This window comes from Manduca sexta, unplaced genomic scaffold (assembly GCF_014839805.1).
Source record: "Manduca sexta isolate Smith_Timp_Sample1 unplaced genomic scaffold, JHU_Msex_v1.0 HiC_scaffold_2304, whole genome shotgun sequence".
Classification (NCBI taxonomy): Eukaryota; Metazoa; Arthropoda; class Insecta; order Lepidoptera; family Sphingidae; genus Manduca; species Manduca sexta.
In genome coordinates, this window is record NW_023593255.1 from 1 (window position 1) to 25,093 (window position 25,093).

The window sequence follows — 25,093 nt, forward strand, 5'->3', positions numbered from 1 at the left end:
GGACAATTAATACGGAACCTCGATTAGCTGCTCGCGGGTTTCAGCCGCACTTGGCCGTTTTATTTTTATTCTCGTCGAGCGAGTTAGCAGTGACACGAACCTATTTGATTGATACAAACAGCACAGCATTGCATTGTTTTCAGGCAAAAAATAAAACTAAATTACGCTTATTATGTTAGATACATTTTTAGGCAAGGTTTCTTTGAATTAATCGACTTGTGTCTATGTAAATACATATAAAAATATATAAAAAATACTTGTAAACTATATCGTGAAAAATACCTATATTTCTTAAATAACTTGATAATTAATTATTCTTATTATTCCTCATCATGCACCTTCATTTTTCATATTTTTTTAATAAGAGAAATCGAAACAGTTTTCTTTCAGTAATTTTCCTACAAAATACTTCCTTATTTTAACTTAAAAGCTGCATTAGCCATTTAGTAGCATGTAATTATGTTGACAGTATATTTCATTTGGTTGCACGCAACGTTCCCTGGTAAACGCTGCGTAAATGTAAATACTTAGTAATTTTGATCTTCTAATCGTGTTCTAAGCTATTTGCCGGAGTGCATAATTTTTAACGAATCCAAAGAAGAGACGTTATCTGTTGGAAATAAGTTTTTGGAATAGTTGCCTAATTAAAATTCCTAAGTTAAGATTCAATTAAAATTAGAAACCGCCTTTGGAAACTAATGTATAAACATAACAACACAAATTGGAAAGATTTCTTTGCTTAATAATAATATCAACTCTGTATTATATACTGTCCCACTGCTGGCTGGTCTCCTCTACCTTATAGCTGCTAGCTACACGCTGGTTGACTTAACATCAAAATTCTCATAGAGAACTTCAAAGGTATGCACGTTTCCGCGATGTTCCCTTCACCGTTTCATTGCTTTCATTTTAACAATGTCTTATTAAAATAATTAACGCGTATATAAAGTTCATTGTTTTTTGGATTGCAGTGGTTATTTTTTATCTATATACGTAATTATTGCTGTTATTATGCTTGAAGGTATTAAACCTTTAGAAGTTAGGATGTGACCATTCCTTAGTTATTTTAATTGTGTTTTTTTTTTCTATAAATAACAAAATACCCGTATTTCAAGATAGAAAAATAAAGTGTATGAAATTGTGATAGGTTCAATTTCTGTTTTATGTATAATATTCTTTTTCGATTCAAAAATTTAAGATGGTGAGACTGAATTTGTAACAAAGTGCTGGTCAGACGCCATTGATTTCAAGCTTTCAGGCAAAGGAACAAATAAAACAGCCATTATTTTATACATATATTTATTTCATAGACAATAAGTAGATACACAAATAAATTTTCAGTCTAAATTTTACTTACATTTTAACTACGCAAACCGTTTTACGGTCGCAATTTTTCCATGATCAAATATGTTTTCCTTATTTTCTAATCTACAAAAGAACTCTTCCAATCTACCCAATGTTACCTATTATACAGCACTACTAAATCTTTATTAGATAGCAGAATTTTTAGTCATAGTTTGACATATACAGTCTTACTTATAAACTTGTCAATAATTAGCAAAAACAACACCGGTTTCCTAGTTTAAACCTTATTCAGACGAAAGATGGCGGGTTTTGACTTACAGCTCATCGATTAAATTTGTGTTTTAACTAAGCATAGCTTTGCGATTTTTATAATTAAGACTGTATGTCTAAAATTTAGTAAGAAGTTCTATAAATGTTAATCGACATATCTTCGCAATTTAGCGTAATTATTTTCGTTATTTGTTTATAGTACCACGAAGGTTTTAAATGCGTATATAACAACGCATACACGCTACAAACATTACATAATGTAACTGGTTAATTACAGGGTATTTAACCATTAATACCTAAGGATACGCCGGTTGCAGACCAAGGACTAAGCAAAGTGAGTTTGGCTGAGAAAATTACACAAAGAACATAATTCCGCAGTGGCGAAAGTTGAATTCTTTCGAAAGGGAACTTGGCACAACATATAGTAATTAGTAATATGCAAGAATGCAATCTGCAAATCATTCTGAAGATAATTAGAATCTACATAAAGGTAAGTCGACTGGAAATGGATTATATGAACCCTTTGTCGTAGTGGCTTAGTTTAAATAGCTTGCGGTCTCCACAAAAGTATGCAATACCACAGCTATGCGATCTAAAGTAAGGCTTAGTTTTCTACCTGCAACCTACTTTAAGTACATTTAGATAATATAACGTTTACACTAAAACACCGAGATATTGATAAATTGGCACATTATATAATCGAAATCATGACCAGGAATAGACAATTATTATAACCAATTCTACTATACCTACATGACCCCGATTGAATACATTAAAACTACTACATAAATAAAATTATACAGTATTTAAATAATACATTACATCTCCCGCTTTCTTTCGGTTATGCGAAAATAGACTGCTTATAATCAGTTATTGTTTAATCAAATTATTGTTCTATTAAAACACAAAATATATTACACCGTAAACAATTTAAAACAATATATTATGTTCTATTCTAAAATAAATGCAAAGAAGGAAACGATTTCAATGGAATGTTTGGTGGAATCTTCAATCGCTGGACAGTACGATGGTGGGTAGAGGAGTACGTACGCCGCTGCAAGCTGACGCTAGCGAGGCGCGTACACCCTACAATAGGACCAAATAGAATCACCCATTGATACTTTTGTTACGCAGCGCCGTCCACTGAATTATGTAGAATTTTTAAAGCATAAGAGATCTGGAGAAACCCCTTTAAGATTTTCAGTTGCAAGCAAATCGTGTTTAGTAAGTCTGTACAAATTTTATGCACCTGGGATTTGAACTCAGGACCTCTCGTTCTACAGCCTAAATATGCTGCTATTGGAGTCTAGCGCAAGGAGAAGGAAAAATAATTGAAAGACGGATTGTTGGTCGCGGACGACACCTTTCTGTGTCTGAGTTCGATTCATCATGAGACTTCTTCACCTTAACCTGCTTGCACTTGATTTGGCAGATGGCTTTCTGCCAAAAGATCTGGTCAGTTTAAAACCAGTCCTTATCTTCTAAAACTACTGATTATGAACGAAGGTTTTATTGTTTTTTTATTTTTATTACTGACCTTATTCTCTGAAACAGCAGACAGCCTCCTCTTAGCTGCAGCGCTGGCCATCCTGGTCTTCTTCCCTTCAGCGAGGTTACTGGACGCAGACGACATCTTCCTGTGCCTGAGGCCGTGTGACTCCTCATGAGATTTCTTCGCCTCCAACTGCTTGCGTTTGACGAGGCGGGCGGCGTTCTCTCGGATGAGCTGATCAGCTCGGAGACGCAGGATGTTGGCGGCTTCCTTGTGGTATTTGAGAGCTGCGTCTAGGTCGTTACGGGAGAGAGCGAAGAGGCTGGAGTAGCCACGGGATCTGTAAAGGATTGTCTGGGTTTGTTTCTGAGCCGACAGTTGAAGGACGTCAGCGTTTGGTTCAGAGGGAGCGATTAAGGATTTTTTAAAGGTATTCCCAATCATTAAGCTATGAAATCCAGGCTGGGGTTTTACTTTCTTTTGTATTCATTAGAGACATATGTAAGCCTAATTAATTATTAACTTCAACAGACTTAGAAATTTGTTTGTATTCATACTTTAGTGCCTTTAAATAAAAAGTAATTTCGGGAAGACGTGAAAATGCTTATCATTTCAATAATCTTTCTCATTCTTAGGTACATAATGGAAAACGGCAATATATGTTGAATTTTACTACTAACTGATATAAATTGAAAGTTTGAGAACGTTAAGATGTTTGTTACATGTAAACGCAGAAACAACTGAACGGATTTGTATGAAATTCAGTATACGAATAGAACATGCCCTGGATTAATACATACTCTTTATCCCGGTAATTCGCACCCATGGGAAATTATAGGATTTTGAAAATAAATAACGCTGGCGTCATACAGGTGGTGTTATAAATCGTTACAATGTTTTAGAAACGTTTGTAGCGAGAAAGGGTTTACACGCGGGTGAAACCGCGAGCAATATCTAGTGTTTCATAAACCTGACAGTAGCCGTGCGCCGGCGCAGTCCCTCGATGCCGAGTAGACTGATCTCACCGAACACAGAACCCTCACGCAACGTTGCCAGCACCTCTCTCGTCGTGGGACATCACCTGCAAATACAATCAAGCACATATTGCTCCGGACTACATAAGCGGCGATAGCTGAATTGAGAGTGGAGCGGACAGCCGAGTCGAATGTCCGCAGGTTCAAAACTTAAGGGTACACATCTCTTTTTAAATTATGTGAGTATTTATTTGTCTTTTATAGGAAAACATTGTGAGGAATTCTGCGTATTGAAGTTTTCTATAAGAATTTTGAGAGTATGTGAAGTCTGCCAATCACTAGGCCAACGTGGTGAACAAAGGACTAATCCCAGTAGTAGAGGAGTCCCGTGTCCAACAGTAGTATATTATATTTACGTATTGCTTCGATATTTGAATATTGTTACTGAAAATCAGAACAGAACTAGCCATCACTGTGATCTTGAAGTCAAAACGCGTTTAAGAGCGATCGAGTGTTTTAGTGTTTGTTTATTCACGTGTTGCTGTGTTTAGTTTAACATAAAACACTAATAGTGTTTTTATGGAGTGTGCTAGTGAGCTAATGAAAGCGTTTTTGTTGTTTTAAGTATAATCGGTATTGCAATTGTCTATAAAGAACCCTGGCACGTAACAGTATTAGAAAAATAGTACCGTAGCACGGACAAAAATATATAAACATCTAAAACACTAAATTCCCATACTCACACAGCACTCGCCAGACTTGATGATGTACATCTGGTGGCCCACGTCCCCCCGTCTCACCACCAGGTCTCCCGGCAGGAACGACACCGGCCGCAGCTGCAGCACCAAGTCCCGCAGCAAGGAGTCGGAGCAGTCGCGGAACAGTTGCACCTAAACAGATGATGGCGAGGTGTTTGGAGAAGTTAGCATTTTACAATAGGCTCATCCAGGAAATAGGATAATAATAGATTCCTCTCTTCTAGATCGTGATGCCCGATAAGAAAATTGTAATTAGTCCTTCCCATGGGTTTAAAGCTGGTTATGCCCATAGCCCTTCAGCGTCAGTCCCTTCCCTTGGAGCTGATTATTCCCATAGCCCTTCAGGGTTATAAATTGTCTCCATACCCATCCTTAAGCGTTGCACCATCGTCGTCATCTTGTTGCAAAGAACAGTACTATATAACTGGTTCCCTAGCAGTTTCAACAATCTTCAGCTTAATAACGTCTGTATTTTAATATATATTGTAGGCTGATAAAATCACATTTAACAATTTTCGCAAGGTACACGTACCTTGCTCAAGGTGGACATGTGAACGGCCAGCGCCACGTCTCGCTTCATGTTGAACGGTAGCGAGTTCAGTATCCTCGACTCATCTGAAAGACCTTCATGTTTAAAAGTATTTTTGTTTTCTTTAATGCTTTGACGAAACGAGCTTGCTGTTCGCCTGATGATAAGCTATACGACCGCCCATAAATAGTAGAAACACCATCCAACACCTTGAATTACAAAGTATTGTTTGGTATTCCACTGCGCTCGCCATCCTGAGACATGAGATGTCAAGTCTTATTATGCCCAGTATTTACACTGGCTACAATGTCCTTCAAACGGGAACACAACTGCTGCTTGGCGACAGAAATAGATATTGTGGTGGTACCTACCCAGACGGACTCTCACATATGAGAGATCTACCACTAGTAATATGCTGTAAAATCAGACTGATACTGCAATATATCGGTATATTACTAATCACAATTATGTATATTATTGTCGGTTACTATAATAAGAAATACAGCCTTATACTAGTTCATCTATACTAATATAAAGCTAAAGAGTTTATTTGAATGCGTTTATCTTAAGAACTACTTAACTGATTTTTTTACTTATAGGTAGCTACATTACTCCTGAGTGCTACAAACTACTCCATGTATCCTACCACCAGCAAATCGATATACCAAATATTACTATACCAAATCGATATACCAAATCGATATACCAAATATTATTATACCAAATCGATATACTAAATATTATTATACCCAATCTATATACCAAATATTATAATACCAAATCGATATACTAAATATTATTATACCAAATCGATATACCAAATATTATTATACCAAATCGATATACCAAATATTATTATACCCAATCGATATACCAAATATTATTATGCCAAATCGATACACCAAATATTATTATGCCAAATCGATATACCAAAGCATCTCTGCTGGCTCCAGGTGTACGTGAACCAGAGAGTGACGCGGCGCTGCAGCGCGACCGGCATGTTGAGTCGCCGCAGGTACCGGCTGCACCCGTCCACTGTCTTACGGTACTCTGCCTGCAAGGTATCGATATAGTTGTATCAGATTATAATTACTGTGGGCTTTTCAATTAAGTAATAAAAAAAAGCGAATGGTATGTAAAAAAAGGGATTTTTAAGGATATGATTTGAGTTTCGTTCTGGAACAAGACATGCATCGAACTTGTTAAGTAAACGAACTTAGTCTCGATGCGGGGAATAAACTATTTTATACACATACACTCAGGAAGAGTCGTAACAGCGATACTTATTTTTCGTGCGGGTGAATTCTGCCCCATGATGTAATAGGGAGCAAGCCTTTCGGCATATTTGGCACAAATTCTAAACTCTGGGTTAATACTAAGAAGAAAAACCTAATATCACCCGGAAACTAAACCTGAGACCTTAAAATTGCATTGACATAATAATACAACTACGCCATCAAACAACGAAGCAATAAACAATGTTAGAATATAGGAACACTTACCCTAGCCCTCGTAGCCGTCGCTATAATATCCCTTATCTGACCGATCAGTAACGCGAACACGAACACACCCATCAACCAAGCCGCAGTCATGAACAGGTACTCTATAGTCTGCTCCGGCTTCGGGTTCTTGCCGATAGATGTCGCTGTTTTTGTCGCGAAGTAGAAACAGCGGATGTACGCGTTGCCCTCGTTGTCGTACACCCAGCCGTTGGAGCCGAGGCCGATGTAGTCGCTCATGGCGTAGTATGCGCATGCGTTGAGATGGATCAAGTAGAAAATGTAGAATAGGGTCTTGCCGATTCTCACCTGGCGACGAAAATGTGGTTTAAAGGCTGGAAATATTCCCTACCGTAGAAGAAGGTAGTCATCTGGTCAGAGGAACTGTATTGTGTTCTGTAGAGACAGATTTAAGGCATTGCAATTAGTATTGAAGCTCCGGGTATGTCATGTTTATGGGTCAGCATTTATACAAATATACCTGCGTTGGCTCTTTTGAACCTGAGAAACTGCTCCAGCTATCCAAATAGAGAGTAATAAACTGGGTGGGTGGAGAGACAAACCTAAAACTTTTCCGTATTTCTAAGGATAATAATTTTGAAATTGTTTTTTTTAGATCAACAACTTACCACATAAGGTGAGGAGAGCACTCGGTCCATAGCCTGGTGGAACTCCCAGAAGGTCTGCAGCTTCAGTAACCTTGGGAATCGAAGCGCCACTCGCTGCGTGCCAAAGTAGATGTACAAAAGGTCCAGAGGAGTCAGCGAAATTACATCGAACTGAAACAAAGAGGTATCAAATCAGCTTTTACATGCACCACCTTTATCGTTGGCGCCATTTCTGTGATACAGTGAGCCATTCCACATTCAACACAAACCCTATCATGATGTAAATGCAACTTACTAGAGCAAGTAACTTACTTACTATGAGAAGATTAGTGAACAGCTTTGAAATGTATTACCACCTTTATCGTTGATGCCATTTCTGTGATATAGTGACTCTATCACGGTCTACGTTCAAGCCAATACCTATCATGATAAAGATAGAAGTTACTAGAGCAAGTATATGAGGAGATTGGTGAAAATATATTAAGATAGGTGAGGCCTATCAGCAGTGGACTTCTAAAGGCTAAAGAAGAAGAAACTACGTTGGTATCAAATGGTGAAAAGTGGAAATCTACAGTTCCTGACTAACTTTAAAACTGGGTCACAGAAAGCAGAGGCGTTAAGTACCTACGTATTATACTTATAATATCATTATGAGATAATATACTTAATACAAAAATTCTTTTATATTTTTTCTATGCACTTACTTTATATTGCAGTTTCTTCATATAATTCTTCTTCGTCTCATTAGGATCGTCAACCCAGAAGCCTTCATGCAGGAACATCAGTCGTGGCTTAACGAGCAACAAATCAAGCAAGTACACCAGGTCGCAGAAGTAATCAGCAGTCATCCATATAGGAGTGTTCTCTTTCGTTTGGTAAGGGAAGGTGGCGCGTAAGGCGATGCACCATGCATTGTAGCTGTAGCAGAATGTCACCAGAAGTAGCCAGGTGATGTAAACGCGTCCTGTAAATCAAACAGGATTTCCTAGACTTTTATGCTTTCTGCCTGGCGTTATCCCAGTTTGGTACTGGAATTGGTATTCTCTGAACTGGATCTTTTAGAGTGAGAAAATTAGGATTTATGTTGTGTAATATATATCCAGCCTTGTTTTAAATAATTGACCTAATTTCAAGATATGGTGCACGTGGTATTTGAAAGGAAAAAAATAATCCATTTGAAGATTTCTTGTCGCATTCAGAAGATAAATATAAAGGGTAGTTGTGAAATCATTTATTATGATCAAAACAATTATAACTTGTGAAAAATAAAAGCAAGCCCGTTTAAATTAATTGCTGTAAACCTTAATCAAACTGTTATTTAGAAATAATTGTCTATTAATCGTAATTGTCGGTAATGGTATCCCGCTGTTAATAAGAAACTCGCCTTGCGGATCGATGGGCACGAATGGGTCGCAGAAGGTGGAAAACTTGAAGAATCCTTTGCATTGCTTGTGACGTGATGGCGATGTTGGCACGGGACTCTGTGGCGTCTCCACTGGCGCTGGTTTATCTTCAGAAATTGGTGGCCTGCGAGGTATATATGGTATTGAAGCATTTGTCAAAGTTAACAAATAAACTGTATTTCCATCTCTATTAGATGTTTGATTTGTAATTTATAGCGAAGTGTACCTAACTGTTCATTTTAATTGGATGTTAAACTAAAAATAACTATTCTATGACAAGAGCCGGTTGTGTAATGTTTCTTAAGTAATTCTTATGCTGCAAAGTCTTTCTTACATTAGGAGAAAATTAAAATACAAAGAAACTGTGATAAAATCCGTAAACTAGTTTTATTTCGATGGCAAGAGTGGCATTAATGATAAAATGAGCGATAATTTTAGATGTACTAAAAGACTAATATGAAGTAAACTTAACTTCTTAAATTATCACAGATGCTATTACCTATTTGAAAATAAACACTCTTGACTACACTAAACTGAAACTGATGATTGCTGACGTTGAAGTAACTGAAGCAATAAATAAGAGTCATTGTCTCAATATGTTTCATAATTAATTATAATGAATACTTACTTCTCAGCAGAATTGCTAGATAAAGTTTTCTTAAGCTCCTTCAGTTCAGTAATCACGTCCTTTTCTTCGCAAGTCGCCTTGTACTCCGGCGGTGGAGTGGTTGAGAATAATCTCACCTTTTGCAGGGGAATTATTGACTGAAACATAATATACGTTCATAATAAAATGTAGGATTTATAATATTATAATCGTCAAAACTAGTTTTTATATTAAGATAAAATATTTACAATAATATTAGAAATAAAATTAAAAATAACATCCGTCGATTTCTTGGTCTTATGGCTGCGCATGAGTTATTTATTGCAAGGGTTTGAGATGAATCTCAGGCCGGGTAAAATTTATGTAGATTTTTCTAACATTATTTGATTGAAATTGCTTCCTTTAAGAAAAGTATTAACATCAAACAGGTGGTGAGACACTTTTATTGACTACCGGCTCTACATTAAAATAAAGGCATATTTAACAAAAAATCTTTTTTTTTATTGTATTATTTATTATGACTTTGTTTATAGTCACAGAATTTTACTTACTTTTCCTGTTTCTGATGACTATCTTTGATCTGTGTTTTCGTTTCAATGTTCGATATTGTTTGAGTTAGTCTGAAAGTAAAATATTAAATTCACCTTAAAAATCTCATACATCTTCATTTGACTATATTTATTGACACATAACTTACTTATTATGAAGTGGCGATGAGTCAGGAGTACACCAAGAGCCCTAGGGTCCCTCGCAAATCCAGTCTTGGACACTTGTGGCAACCCTGACGACGAGGGATGCACTGTGTGCTGTAAAATATTAAAGCGTCCTTAAATATTGTTGCTAGTTCTATGACAGAACTAAATAGATAATTAATATTCCACTGCACCAATATAAATCTAAAAAAATCTGGTTTGTAGTTACGAATATTGCATTGAAAAGGGAAAACTATATCTATCCGAAATTATTGCTTTGAGCTTAAGCCTATAAAGTCAAGTTGATTAATTGCTATTTTTTGACAGCAGCTGGTAGGACAGTAATGCTTAGGTTTCAGGTTTGATCTCCGGATCGGGCAAGTGATGTTGAGTTTTTCTACTTAGCATCATCCTGGGGTGTGGATATTTCTGTCTGATATAGCGAAAGGCTCGCCCGCAAAGTGATGTTGAGTTTTTCTACTTAGTATCAGCCCAGAGTGTGGAAATTTCTGCTCGATATGGCGATAGGCTCGCCTCTGATGACATCATGGGACGGAAGAAACACAGCGGAAAATGGATGCACCAGTAGCACCTCTACCTCACTTTTAGGGAATGTGTGCTATTTTTATTTTATTAGTCCAGCAAAAACGCCATAATGCCGTGCCTGTTATTGATAATAAGAACGCCGTATTATTACGTCCAGTTATAAAATACGACCATTAATCCATCCTAATTTTGTGGACGACACTTGAAAGAGCATGGCGACGATGTTTTACGATCGTTTTACCGTCCCCATAAAACTCGCCAACTCATAAACGATGTCCACTCCTTTTGTATATGTTCTTAGAAATTTGAATAGTCGCATGACGAAGAAACCGTTCAATTATCAAATTTAAAACAAAGGAGGTTTGTAACAATAAACAAAGGTAGAAATGTCAAAATTGGTGTAAGTTTGTGAAGATCTTTTATGTTTGTTGAATGTTAACAGAATAACGCTGTTTGGAATTAGTAAAATATTGACATACAGATGACCAAGCTTACATATATTTTTTTAACGGGGACAAGTTGACAGTGCCAATTTTATTCCGTAAATTTACACTCATAAGGCAGATAAAGCGTCAAAATAATGTGTAAAATAAAACCTTATTTTAATTTTCTTTTTTTGCATGTACCAGTGGCTAGAGGAAGCGCTAATAAAGACTCGTAAATATCTGCTATTTTACGACATTACAATTATCATTGTTGTAAGGGCCTGCTCCTGAAGACTCAATCGGAATCAAGGTTAAACACCTAATAAATGTAAATGCATCATTGTTCGACGATCATTGCTCATAATTGTTTACGAATGTTGAAAGCACTTAATGGCGCTTTCGTATTCAAATCACAGGTGCGCGCGGTAATGGAGGCGTCCTCGCTTCATTGACATCGGCTGTTGACGCCGTAGATCTTAAGTGATAACAGTGTTTTGGAATGAATGTGTAACAAGGTTTATACGGGTGTCGGTACGAAATCTTATCTACTACCTATATAAAGTTTGTGACAATTATTAGATATTTGAATGTTTGTTCGAAGTAAACGCAGAAACAACAGAACGAATTTGTATGTAATTTGGCACGTAGGTAAACCATGTCCAGGATTAACTTATAGCCAATTTTTTAACACGACAATTTGATAATCTAGGAAGAGACGGTTTTTTATATTCATTTTTGAAATAGATGGCGCTGGTGTCGTACATTGTTGTATCGTCTTTTATAGCGAGAAAGGCGTATCCGGCAGGCGTAGCTGCGAGCGGTTGCTGTAAACCAAGATTTAGGAGTATTAACGTAGATTTTTTTGGTATGAACATATCTAGACGTAAAGGTACAAATGAAGTTCAATGCATCTTTAAAATTTTAGAACTCAATTAATCTAGATAATATTTCTTCGACACATTGTGTTAATCTGCTGCTAAGTTTGGTGTTTTATTCGATTAATTTCCTAATGCGAAAAGAAATAACTAACAATTAGGTCGTTCCGCCATTTCGAGTCTATTACATTTCCAGGCAAATGAGTATTAGAAAAAATGCCTAACTTTTAATGAATTCTACAAACAAAACACACATCATGCATATGTTCCCGAAGGATATGCAGAGACATCCACTTTTCGCCAAGTGTGTTCCGTCCCATGATGTGATAGAGCCTATCGCCATATCGGGCACAAATTCCAGACTCCGGGCTGATATTATTTTTAGCCTTAGCTTTAGAATGACCTTATTATTATATAAATATACAATAACACCATTTGTATTACCTTCACCTGGTCTGTAGTATTTTGATGACTTCACGGGGGCCAGTGAACTACGTACCTAATAGCGGAACTTCGTCCCCTCCGACGTCCTATAATTGTAAACAATCCAGCAATTTTTAATAATAATAATTTAAAAAATAGGAGGTGGATAACCTAGAATACAAATTTGAAAGAAAAACAGTCACAAAATTCTATTCCTAGAATTTTTTATTTTTTATTGTAACGATAGTAGGTGCTTGCAGGGGTTTATATTTAAACGATCAGTTTGAGGTGATCCTCATTTACTCTGAAGATATTACAAAGCAGGTGATGTCAATACTAAATAACTACTCCTTCAGCCCACAGAAAATATCATGTGCTCTATGAACATGCAGCCTCTTAAACCATGAATTTAACGCTCGCTCTACTGTTGTAGCCAATCAATAATTTTCACAAAACTTGCTAGCATTCTCACGTGAATATCAGGTATTATTTAAGATATATTTTTAATAACTTACCAACCATCGATGCAACAATACCACATTAAACGAGCTCTTTGCAACATTATAACCAAAAAATAAATAAACATTAATTCGTAATACGATAATGGAAAAGGCGCGTAAATTCTGCTTCGAGTCTGGGAGGCCATGTCATCAACGTTGAAAGGGATTTCGTTCAACAGAGATCATGTAGCGTTTTGATTTTTGTTTTGTGAAGAGTGCATAATAAACGGATTGATGATTCTTCTGTTATTGTGAATATGACTTCCTATTAAGTGATGTAGATAAAGATCATGAGATAGAGATAGATAGTGATATATAGAGCGGCGAGATCCTAGTTGGGTGTGGAACGAACTGTCCGCGGGTTCAAACCCCAAGGGCACACAACTCCGACTTATTTAAATGATGTATGTATTCTTTGTGAATTATCGCTTGCTTTTATGGTGAAAGAAAACATAGGAAACGTACATAGCTGAGAAATTTTTCAATAGAAATTTTGAAGGGTGTGTGAAGTCTACCAATCTGCACTAGGCCAGCGTGGTAAACTAAAGCCCAATCCTTCTCAGTAGTAGAGGAAGCACGTGCCTAGCAGTGGGACAGTATAGAATATAGGGCTGATATTATTATATAAGTAATGTAGTTGTGCGTTTACCCATATGATAAAAAAAATGTTCAGACTTTCTTTCTTCCTAATATACATAAATACAAGCAGCTTGTAGTTATTATTATATAAAACATCACGCCATTATCACCAAAAGAGTAGGCAAAGACGCAACCGCGCACCCATCTATGTTTTTCAATTTGTTGACGTTAACGCAAAGGGGGAAACATAGAAATCATTATAAAATGGCCTCTATCACTCACGCTACCTCCTCCTACTTGAGCCACGTTATTCGTATTGAATATAATCCACGGTAGCGAGCGACACCGTGAAATCGCACGGTAGCCGTCACACCAGATTACAATTTAAACATGACTTAAATCGGGACTTTCGACAAAAGTGTGGAGAATTCCAAACGAACACTTCATTTCTTTTTCGAAAAAATTCAGGTCTGTGTGGCTTGTTTTTGGTTTTGATTAAATTACTTAAATAAATAGGTTTTGCTTTGAGATTTGATTATTTTGATATAAAAATTTTAATTGATTTTTAATTTAAGGTTATAAGACCCTAAGGAATCTCACATCACAATATTCTACCTTACCCGCAAAATCCACACGGAGAGAAGCCCGTTTCATAGTTAATTAATTTTTAACAGTGATTTTTATAGACTTTCTAATGCTTGGGATATTTTTAATACTCTAACAATATTTACTGTCAATATTCCGATCACGTCCACGGAGCGTCGGTCCGCATTTGTTGACAACTAGCGCCATCTATTATCGGTGACTCTACACTAAGGAAACTCACGCATAATGCTACAGAGTAATATCAAATGAGTAATTTTAAATTATTGTAATAGTTTATAAATAGTGAGGATTATTATTAATAAATAGATATTTATACGAAAAGAGGGCTCTATGTGCCGCATAATAATTTTTAAGTACTAGGAAAGGGTAATAAAAAAACAAAATTTTATAAGAGTATTCTTAAAAGAGTATAGAAGCTATAAGCATGCTTTTGTTTGATATGAGACGGTATAATTTAATATCATTGCTGGACAGGTAAATTGCTTCAAGAGTGGACTTCGTTGATTCGGCAAACAACCCCGAAAATATATTTTTTTTGTTTTCTATAGATTTAGGAATCTCCATCCATTTTGTCTTTATCACCCATACCATAAAGTCTATCGTACACTGTAATATAACTATACATGCTATAGAAAAATATCAACAGAAAACGTCATAATTCTTGCTGTAGAGTCATGGGACTCTACCACTAAAAAACTGCAATAATATACATTTATATATATTTCTTTTACACGATAACTGCAAAGTGATCTTACTGCACCTAATGGTAGTCGACACAATTATGCCGGCCTGTCGGAACCGGACATACACAGGCTGATCCCGGAACGTAACACTTACGCGGGACTCTATGGCAGGTTTTAACACCTTGAATATGATAGTTGCTTTCTGTGGGCTTATAAAATATATCCTACAGCAAACAAAATTGAATTACAAACACATCCCGCATAACAGTACCCTTGAATTAGATAACGAACAAAACCTCGGTGCGCTTAGTCATCGTGCGTCGACCTACTTTGGGAATCATGTCATCGCAGGCATAAAACATGTTTTACCTTTGATTTTTGGGACGCGAGGAATTGAAATGTTGTAGAGATGCATATATGGTTTTATTTATAACTATTTTTTGTTTTCGATGACCCTCGTGGTAATATTTCCGGAAAAAAAGGCTCGTTTTATATTTAACCGGGTTAAAAGTAGCCTTAGTTAGTTCCTGAGATAAGCATGTTCAAACAAACTCTACTTTTATATATTAGTATAGATAATCAGGTTAATCTGACTTCTTTATAATGTAGTTTTTATTCTTTATTTTTTATTTATTATTTAAAAACAAGTAATAGTTTGGCAGCCAGAGCTAATGTTTAAGATAGACGAATATTACTATAATATATTTAATAAAATAATTTAGTGTAGAGTCAAATCACTTGCTTGATAATAAACAATTAGATTTTGAATATAATTTACTTAATGCAAAGTTTTGGGTGGTGAGACATTTACATACACAGCCTTAGCTTACTTAACCTTAGTCCAGATAAACGACTTGTCCTCCTTCAGTATAAGAAAATAAGATTATAAATGTTTATTGGTTTTCGAATAGAGTTCCAATTCGCGAAAACATCTAAATAAGATAAATTTAAATAAAAGAAAGGCACAAATAATTACTGCCATTCTCAAGTCAAGCGGCTTGAACTTGAAACGAAAAGAAAATCTAATACCGCAAAAATATTTTTAATTATAATTTAGCTCCTGTTTATTATTTCAGGGTATTCCCAAACCGAATACTAGGAATCGGTTATGTCTGACGATATATTTGCATATAATTAACAATGCCATCACGTATTATTTGAAGTAACGTGTTTGCCATTGTGATGTACTCGTGTTTGCTTTCGTCTACTAATGCTCTATATTTAGACTCTTCTCTCAGTTTATTCGTAATAGAGTTCCAATCCCTATGAAGTACTAACACAAATTCATGCCTTATCGTTTCTTGTAAGTAGAGTCAACACTTTGACCCTTTTTGAATTTATTTCTAAGTTATAATAAGTGACGAGCGGATTGCCAAATTGGGCGCAAACCAACTGATATAATTTTGATTGCCTGGTCTAAGAATTTGACCTATCAACTATTTTGATGTTATTTGCTAACTATAAAGTGATAATATCTACAACTCTACATATGTTTAAAAATATTCTAGATATTTTCTCTATAATATATAAAATGCAACGGCAAAGTTTCAGAAGAATGAAAAATGATTTTATTATTAGTTACCCAGTTTGTAAAGTCAATGCAAACTGGGTAATTAATAAAAACATTAAAGTTTATAGAGATTTGAGTCGTAGAAGCAAGTAATTTAATTTTTTATTTACGCTATTCCTTTTTGAATTATTCCTTTAATTCGATTTCGTACTGGTTATTTCCAATGAAAATAATATCGGTTTGAAAAACAACTTTGAAATAATTCTTAACGGTGTTATAATATATGGACTGTTGTAGATTTTTTATACATTTCAAGCTAACATAAATTATATCCCTGCATATTTGCCAGCATAATTAAGACGTGTTTCTAACGATCATTTTTTGTGTGAGCAAACTCGGGACGGGAAGCTAGTCTGATTAAAATATTTGCCTTTATTATTCTAATGACTCAGGATGGTCCTTGCTCGTGACTAAGTGTTGTGGTTTGGAAATCATCCGATAATCATTTTAGTGAGCTTTCGGTGTTTGGTGTGGGCAGTGGTGTTGCGAAAATGATTCGGAAATTTTATATGGAAAATTAAATGTAAGTTTTTTATATCTGAATATGTCATATAATGTGTAGATTCGAATATGATTTGATATTTTATTGAACATATTTTCTGCGTTTTTCAACTTTTTGTTTTTTCTTATAGAATATTTTTTTTATTTATGTGTTATGTAGCATACTTAACCTTTTGTCATACTGTAACCTGAAAACATGAAAATTTTCTTTTTTGCATACACTTTTTTTATTCTCTGTTTCTGTAACGAGTAGTAATTTTGGACTATTCTAGAGGCGTTTTGGTGGACTTATTTTTTTTTTGTCACGGCACATTATTTTAACTTGAATAAAATTATTTACACCGGTATTGCTACAATAATTAATATCAAAATTTTACTTCGATATTTTCTACGCTATTTACTGATTGATTTTGTTCTCTTCGTTTATAACAACACTTACAAGACTACATCATTAAAACACAAAAGACAAAGTAAGATAGAATTACGCAAAACTGTTACTTTTATTGAGAATTTTATTTACTATACTTTTAAAGTGACTATCAATTTTACTGCCATTGAGTGAATCAAAACAATGGTTTCCACTCCTAAACGGTAATAAACCTCGAAACACCTCATATTGCACAAACAAAACGCATGGAGAGAAACCGTTGCAATAAAACTTTTATAAGAACGCGATACTGCCATTACTGGATTACTTAGAACCGACACACGCGCTCCTGTCACGGGATCGTATGACCAGATCCTAAATCGTATTCAAAACAGCATCGCAACGTCTGAACAAAGAGTCGTTAAATGGCAGACCGCGAAACACACTTCTGTATTACTACACCGGAGAGCCGGTGATCGAGAGTGAACAGGCTCGTTTAGCAACCCCGTGCGCCACAATACACAGCTCTTACGTCCACCTCCACCCCATACCTGACAGCCAATCAGAACGCGCCCTCACTTTGGCGCGCTCGTTACCAAATTCTAAGTCAACAAAACATTCCCCCTCTCACTCGCGGCAGGGAGCGCGTCGGGACATCCGAACGAGAGAGACTCACTCTCTCGATAGCTGTTGTAATATGATGTAACCAATTTGAAACGGGACGGGTGGATACAGCTTTGAGAACCGGGAGAGGGATAGAAGATCCGGTGTCAACGCTGATTGTAGCGGTGGAGTGCGAAGGGAACGTGCTACCGTGCGTTCTACTATTTATAATCAAATCGGGCGCGTCTGTGTGCGTGCGTGTTTACGCTATGCACCGCACCACTACACGGAGAGGGGCCGAGCGAGGCAATGATGTGCACGAAGTATTATCCCTTATTACACGATTTGCTTCCGCGCTGGACGCACGTGCAAGCCGACCTGTTTACCCGGGCTGTTGCGCGCACTGAGTTTGTTTACATGCAGCGACAATGCATAGTGCGTTAGTTGGTGCCATTGTGTCATCGACCGTGCGCGCTCCGACGCTGTGACGAGTGAATCACGGACGCTCGTACTAATTGTTCGCGTAAAACTTTGTGAACAAGAACTCATTTGTGATCTCCATTAGCCAAATTGTGAAGACACCGGTGTACGGTGAAGTGAACTGTTTTGTGCAAGATTGACACTAAATTTTTCAATAACAATAAACTTTATAAAACAAAAATTATTTTCGTCGAATTGAAGATTTTAAAATTTAATATTTTTTTATTGAGAGGGCAACACCAAAAAAAACCGAGGAGAGGTCGAACCATAAAAGACCATAGCATTTATGCATACAAAATTCATTGTGAATCCGAGATTCCATCGTAGAAGACAAAAATGGCAATAGCATTCAACTTACCGAGCGAGCGAGAAGCTAACGACGAGAACTTCTCCCGGTTGAACCGCCTATTGGCTGAGCTATACGAGGTGTTGTGCCACATCCTGGTCTCCGCCAGCCTGGCCCTGAGGCCCAGGAGAGCAGGCGAGGTGAGTGCCCTCGGTCTAACCCACCACCTTACCACTTAAGATGCAATTCGACCTACATCGTGAACCTTGTGATGGTTGTTGCAATAATTAAAGTGTCATTGGCATCGTCACTCTTCAACACTATCAGATAAACTGAAGATCCTAGATAAGTATTGTTGGCTGATGCTGCATAGCACATCTGGACTATTGTTACTTATTTTTAAGTCCATCCATTTTTCTTGTATATTATTTTTTGTATAACCTGTGAGAGATGTTGTGTCAAACTGCACTTAAATTGATAATGGTGGTTGAACGGATCTAAGTTGGGGATTTTTGCTCGAATTTAAATTGCGAGAAAAAATCGCCAGATTTCGATCCGTTCGTGCATTATCTAACAATAAGCTTTTATATTAAGATGGATTTTGCTTTGATTTGAGTGGAGTTCGACAAAACGCCTCGTTAATTAAGTGCTCGGATGAAACGTAATATGTCGCATTTTAAATATTTTGCTCTTATAATATTTTTTGATGAATTTTGTCATATAGCTTCTGCCTATTTTAGCCGATATAAGTACCCAGTGAATATTAATCGTGTCCAATGTACAAGAATATGTTTTGATATAGTTTTTTTTAGCATTGTTAAGTTTTTTTTTTACATTTTCCATTTGATCTCCTATTTCGTTTTTCTGTAGAATCGTAATACGGTTACTTTAATTTATTAAATATAATTTTGCCACATAATTTCATACTATTTTAATTATAGTTACTTTCATGTATGGATCTCAGATAATTTGTATAAAAGTTTAATATAATGCTGATGTAGATTTATGGATTTGTAAATATTGCATTTAATTGTTTGTGATTTTTTTTCGGCTAAGTAACTGATTATAGTTTACGATAACAATTCTCTAGATTAGCAAAGCATGTAATCTATTTCATAGTCTGGATTGTGTTTAATGAATTCTATGTCCCACATTTTATTGGACTATCATGAAATAAATATTATTTTATAAAACACACGCCATTTTTCAATTTACGAACAACCTGTAGAGAAAAAGAAATATACATTTAAAAATACAAGATTTTTTAAAAATACAGTATGATTTTTTATCAAGTTCAATTGTATTGTTATTTAAAATACCAAAATAAAATACATCACACTTTGTGTGATATCTATTACACGTGATATGAATTTAAAATCAGAAGACCAATGTTTAGCGCACGCGATTTCTCACACATACATATTATGTTCATACATCATTCATTGCTGAACTTGACCAAGTTTTAACATTAGAATCGGCAGAGGCGCAGTGTACAGCCGATATAACAGAAGCTAAAAATATTTTCCCTAAAAACATTATAAAATTAACGTTTATATAACTTTTAATTTTAAACTAATAAAAACCTATTTAGGGAATTCGGTTTACGAAAAACGAAAGTATTATTTTATTTGAACACAACAAAAAAATAGTGATCAGTAATATGCTACATGGGGCGATTTTTTTACCTTCACTCGAAATACATTTTGTACTTGGTTATAAATTACCAATTAGTGTAATAAGTACGTAAAAAAAAGACTATAAAAAAAACTGAACTTCAAAATTTAGAACTTGCCCTTAAAGCCCCGTTAATCTTATTGTAATAAGCCGTTAATATTCTAACGTTTACGCCGATCGAAAACACCTCAAACTCAGGACCCGACAAGTTCCCCTACAAAACATGTCGCGACATGTTTATTGTACGTAAGTATTGGACGGCGCCTATATCGGACGGCAATGAGCCTTGGCGGTTTTTATAGTTTTTTTATTGAAGTGATACCAAAATGTTTTTGGTGTTCAATTTAATATTTTTATAGTTTTTTGTTTGAAGTGATATTAAAAAGTTTTTTGTTGTTCAATTAAATAAAAAAAAAAATATTTTTGCCAAAGTTCGATTTAATTTTTATAAATTTTCGTGTGTTAAAAAATATGACCGACATCAAACTTCAAAGCTGTTGAAGATTCCTGATTAATTATTTCAATAGATTAAAGTTAAACAAAAACGTATCACATAGTGCAGTAAAACCTCTACCAAATACACAAATACATTAGAAGAAAAAGTAAAATAAATTTCAAATCAAACCTACACCACAAAAATTTGAAAATGGAACTTATAAATTCGATATAAACTCTCGTCCATAATGTAGAGATAAAAGCAAAAAGCACAAAGAAAGGGACACCGGTGAACTAGTTCAGAGAGCACGCGGCAAACTTGGCACGCTCGCGCCGCGGACGCTGTCACGAGCAACTCGGCGTAAGTTACAAACTTTAACTTGAAGTTTATTTTATGAATCTATTTTTTTTTATTACTTTAAATGATGAGACGAGCTTGCCGTTGGCCTCATGATAAGCGATACGACAGCCCATAAACAGTAACAACACCTGAAATTATAAAGTATTGCTTGGTTTTCCATTGCGCTCGCCATCCTGAGACATGAGACGTTAAATTTTATTATGACCAGCAGTTACACTGGTTTCTCATAAGATCCCAACGTCGCTAACTTAGCAAATATTATATTTAACAATAAATCTACTAAAAATATTAACAGACTTATTGGAACTGAAAGATTTTCTATATGTCAAATTTAAAATTAATAATGATTAAAAAATAGAGAAGGTAAATGGAACGCAAAACAGTGAATAAAGGGGATCAATATCTCGATTCGATATAACAATAAACTCATAAATTTATGTCCTTTTTCGATATTCTTATTAGAATGTTTAAGTCTAGAAAACAAATTGATACTCAAAATTTCTGTTATGAAAATGTTTTAATCGGAAAACCAATACTGTAAATTTAAACACAAAAATAATATTTTAGCGTTAAGAGCTATGTTGTAAGTATCTTATATTATACGCTAATTTGGGTATCTATTATACCCAATCTACGTTAAACCTTTTTTGGTGCTTCCATACTTAATTTAGTTACTTGTCGACAAACACAAAGTGATGTAATCTACCTAGAGAGATATGATATACAAAGAACTATCAACCAAAATGTTATACGATGTATTCGCTTTAAGTACAGAGCTTGCACCATAACAAGCCAATGGCAATGGTCTCATTGCATACGTATCAACGTTTGAAAGCGAAAATCGATGCAATCACAATATACTGAAATGGCGAATCGAAAATTACTTTATAGTAAGTAAACCAATATTAATGGTTGATAGTCTTAATTATGAGTAACTTGCTAATAGGTGCCGTGAAACACAGTTACCGATATAAAGGTAGTAACTTCGTTTTAATTTTGGAAAAATGTATACTATCGTATGAATTGAGGACATGACTTATGTGACAAATTTCATCCAAATCCGTTTAATAATTTCTAATCCTACTTCTATCAAATATAGAAATATCTCCACAAACCTTTGATTTTATTATACCTATTAATATATGGCAACCTTATTTGTATTAAGTAAAGTACGTTTTAAATGCGTTTGTCGAACTTTACGAAACAGCAAAATCCATTGTGTGGTCTAGTTTTTACCACAATCATTTGATTTAAGGGATCATTGGTAAGTTTGAACTACGTCACGCCTTAACTACTTTTGTCACAAGCGAAGTAAAGGTACGATTCAATGGTTTTTTACATCTAAAATATTGTCGTCTATTGTGCTGTTGATTGCTTTTTCTGATTGTTTATTTTCATCTGTTTTTAATTGAAGATTTTTTTGGCTGTTAAAGCTACGAGGTATTTTTTATGTAATCGATATCAGTAATCGGTCGAGTAGTTAATCTCAAGTGTTTTTAAATCGTATTGGTCGTTTTATGATATTTAAACATATTTTAAAACAAAGTCCCCTTTTCTGTCTGTCTGTATCTTATGGATTTTCTCAAAATCAACTGAACGGATATATAGTGGGACTTTTATACCGGTAAACTCCTTTACGCAGGCGAAGCCGCGAGCAAAACCTAGTTTAATAATAATTTAAGGATATTTTGTTTGATTAAATCTTTTCAGTATAGGTTATCGTATCTCGAATGCAAGCTGGTCAGATTCAAAAACTTCGTAGTCTATAAAAAAATCATCCCAAATCGAACACAGCTTTAAAAAGCTCGCCTAAAAATAACCTTGAAAGCTCATAAAAATAAAAAGAAATAAACAAAAATCGTCAACGGATCCCGTCTTTGGTCTGAGGGTACAAAAAACCTGAAAGAGGCACCTGTTATGGTCTACACCTGTGGCATACATTAATGTCTGTTTGTACGTTTTGTAACGTTAGAGTAATAACGGGGTCTGAGAGTGATTTTTGGAAAATATTTTCTGATTTTGTTGAGTGTTGAGAAAAGTCTAGTAAGTAAAATATAGTTTATTAAATGGGATTCATTTGTGAAAATTGCAAGACATCTGGAGGACTCTCGTTTTGAAAGTCAAGGCTCACTTCAGGTATTTAGGGCACCAAAGTAATTTTTTTGGGTTCTTATTATATTTATTTTTAAAAACACTATTTTAGGAACTTTGCAGTAATTTTTTTATAGTGACCTTTCTCAAATTTTACAATTGTGAAATGCGTCAACTTTCAACTCTCTTTTGAGACAAAAATGAAGTTAATGAAACTTAAAATGTTATTACTATGAGAATTCTCTTCAAAAGACATAATTATCTGCACGAATCACGTGACAAAAAGCCACTACCAGTAAAGGATCATCTTCTATTCTAAATGTTTTTGAACACCAACCCCTTCAATATAAACTATTAATTATTTTCCAAGCAATAAAACACGACCGCAACGGTAACATTATGTTAATGTTGTATGAATATTCACTTGTTATAAATATTTTGCCTTTCGGTCAAGTGGATACGAAATGGTGTCTTTTTGTTCTCAAAATTATCTGAAAATCTTTTTATAGTTGACTGTAACAGGTTCTTATACGTTATATTTAAAGTACAGTCGGCCACAAAAGTAACCGAATAAATGCAAAATTTTTAATCGTCTTCAAACTTTCGTGTCTTTTTTAATGATTGTTCGTTCTTCACTAAAATAATTTTCAACAGTTTACTTTATTCTAGATAAATAAAAACGAATATTTCGGTTAAAATTAATGTGTAGAAGCGTTTTGAATTTATGAGTTTGTTCAACTACTTTTGTCGCTGACTGTACCTACTAGAAATATTTTCAATACTGGAGTTTTGCTCAGTGATATCTTAATCGAAATTCATTTAGGGATTTTAATAGACCGAGATTTTTTAAAATTACAACATATTTTGTATGAGACATTATAAACGCATTATCACTATTTCAAGGGGCTCGAACCGCTACCTCTACTTTAACAATTAACACGCTTACGAATTTATGTAAATAGAACAAAAGAAACAAACACTTTACTAAATATTTCGCAACTTGTAAAATCTGGCTTAAATTCAGTTAATTACTTCCTTTGTTTTAAACAGCACATTTATCCTTAACTAACGACCCGCCCCGGGTTCGAATGAGTAGCACGAATTATCTAAAGCCAGATGACTTAGTAATTCAATCACTTCCGACCTTCACAGCACCGACATTTCGGCTAATAGGAAGATTAGCAAAAAAAAAATCATCAAATCAAAAAAAAAAACAAAATCGCTACAGCTGTTTTAGAGTCCATAGGAAACGTACAAACATCAGCACGCATTTATCCCCGAAGGTGCATGCGAAAGAGCCACCAGGGTACCCATTTTCGTCAAGTATGTTCAGTCCCATGATGATAGGGGCGAGCTTATAGCCATATCAAGCACATATTCCAGACTCCAGGGTGATACTGAGCAGAAAAATTCAAATATGATTGCCTGACCCGAGTTCGAACCCAGGACATCAGAGCGCTGCTGTATCGTGCATGCAATATAACTACGCCACCGAAGCAGTCATACGTATACATACATATATTTATTTATATAGATATATTTAAATATCGGATAAATTATGAAACATTATAAATAGTCCATTGAAATGTTACATTTTTTAGGCCTTACCTTGCGTTTTTTAGAGGACGCAATTTTATTTTTTAGAAGTGTAGGGGGTCAGTGTTAAGCTAAAACCAAGTTTGTGGGTCGCCACCCCTGTCCCACGGCCGCCATCTTGGTTAGAAAGGGTTTTTACGATGTATCACTCAAACTCTTTATCTGACAAAAAAAAATGTATAAACAATTTTTGTTGCAAATTAAATTCTCTACAACTATGGTCCAGTAACTTTTGTCATAGAACTATAAATAAAAAGTTATAAGCGAAAATGTTAAGAAATTCAATGTTAAGCAATGTCCATTGCAACGTCATCAGAACGTGTGTTTATAAGGTTCATAATACGTACAACACAAA

The 25,093-nt window shown here is 35.2% G+C and overlaps 1 protein-coding gene and 1 pseudogene across 1 annotated transcript; one reads left to right on the top strand and one right to left on the bottom strand.

The window, feature by feature from the left end:
• Window positions 1-2,406: 2,406 nt before the first annotated feature.
• Window positions 2,407-12,157, bottom strand: LOC115443686 (cyclic nucleotide-gated cation channel beta-3). The gene is given in 15 exon segments (XM_037445905.1): window positions 2,407-2,661; window positions 3,113-3,407; window positions 4,038-4,130; window positions 4,132-4,148; window positions 4,785-4,931; window positions 5,332-5,414; window positions 6,259-6,382; window positions 6,831-7,136; window positions 7,457-7,606; window positions 8,140-8,399; window positions 8,820-8,962; window positions 9,467-9,603; window positions 9,993-10,065; window positions 10,143-10,251; window positions 12,139-12,157. Coding segments are annotated over 15 exon segments (2,034 nt in total). The 3' UTR covers window positions 2,407-2,583.
• Window positions 12,158-18,035: 5,878 nt separating this feature from the next.
• Window positions 18,036-19,106, top strand: LOC119192058 (annotated as a pseudogene).
• Window positions 19,107-25,093: the final 5,987 nt, after the last annotated feature.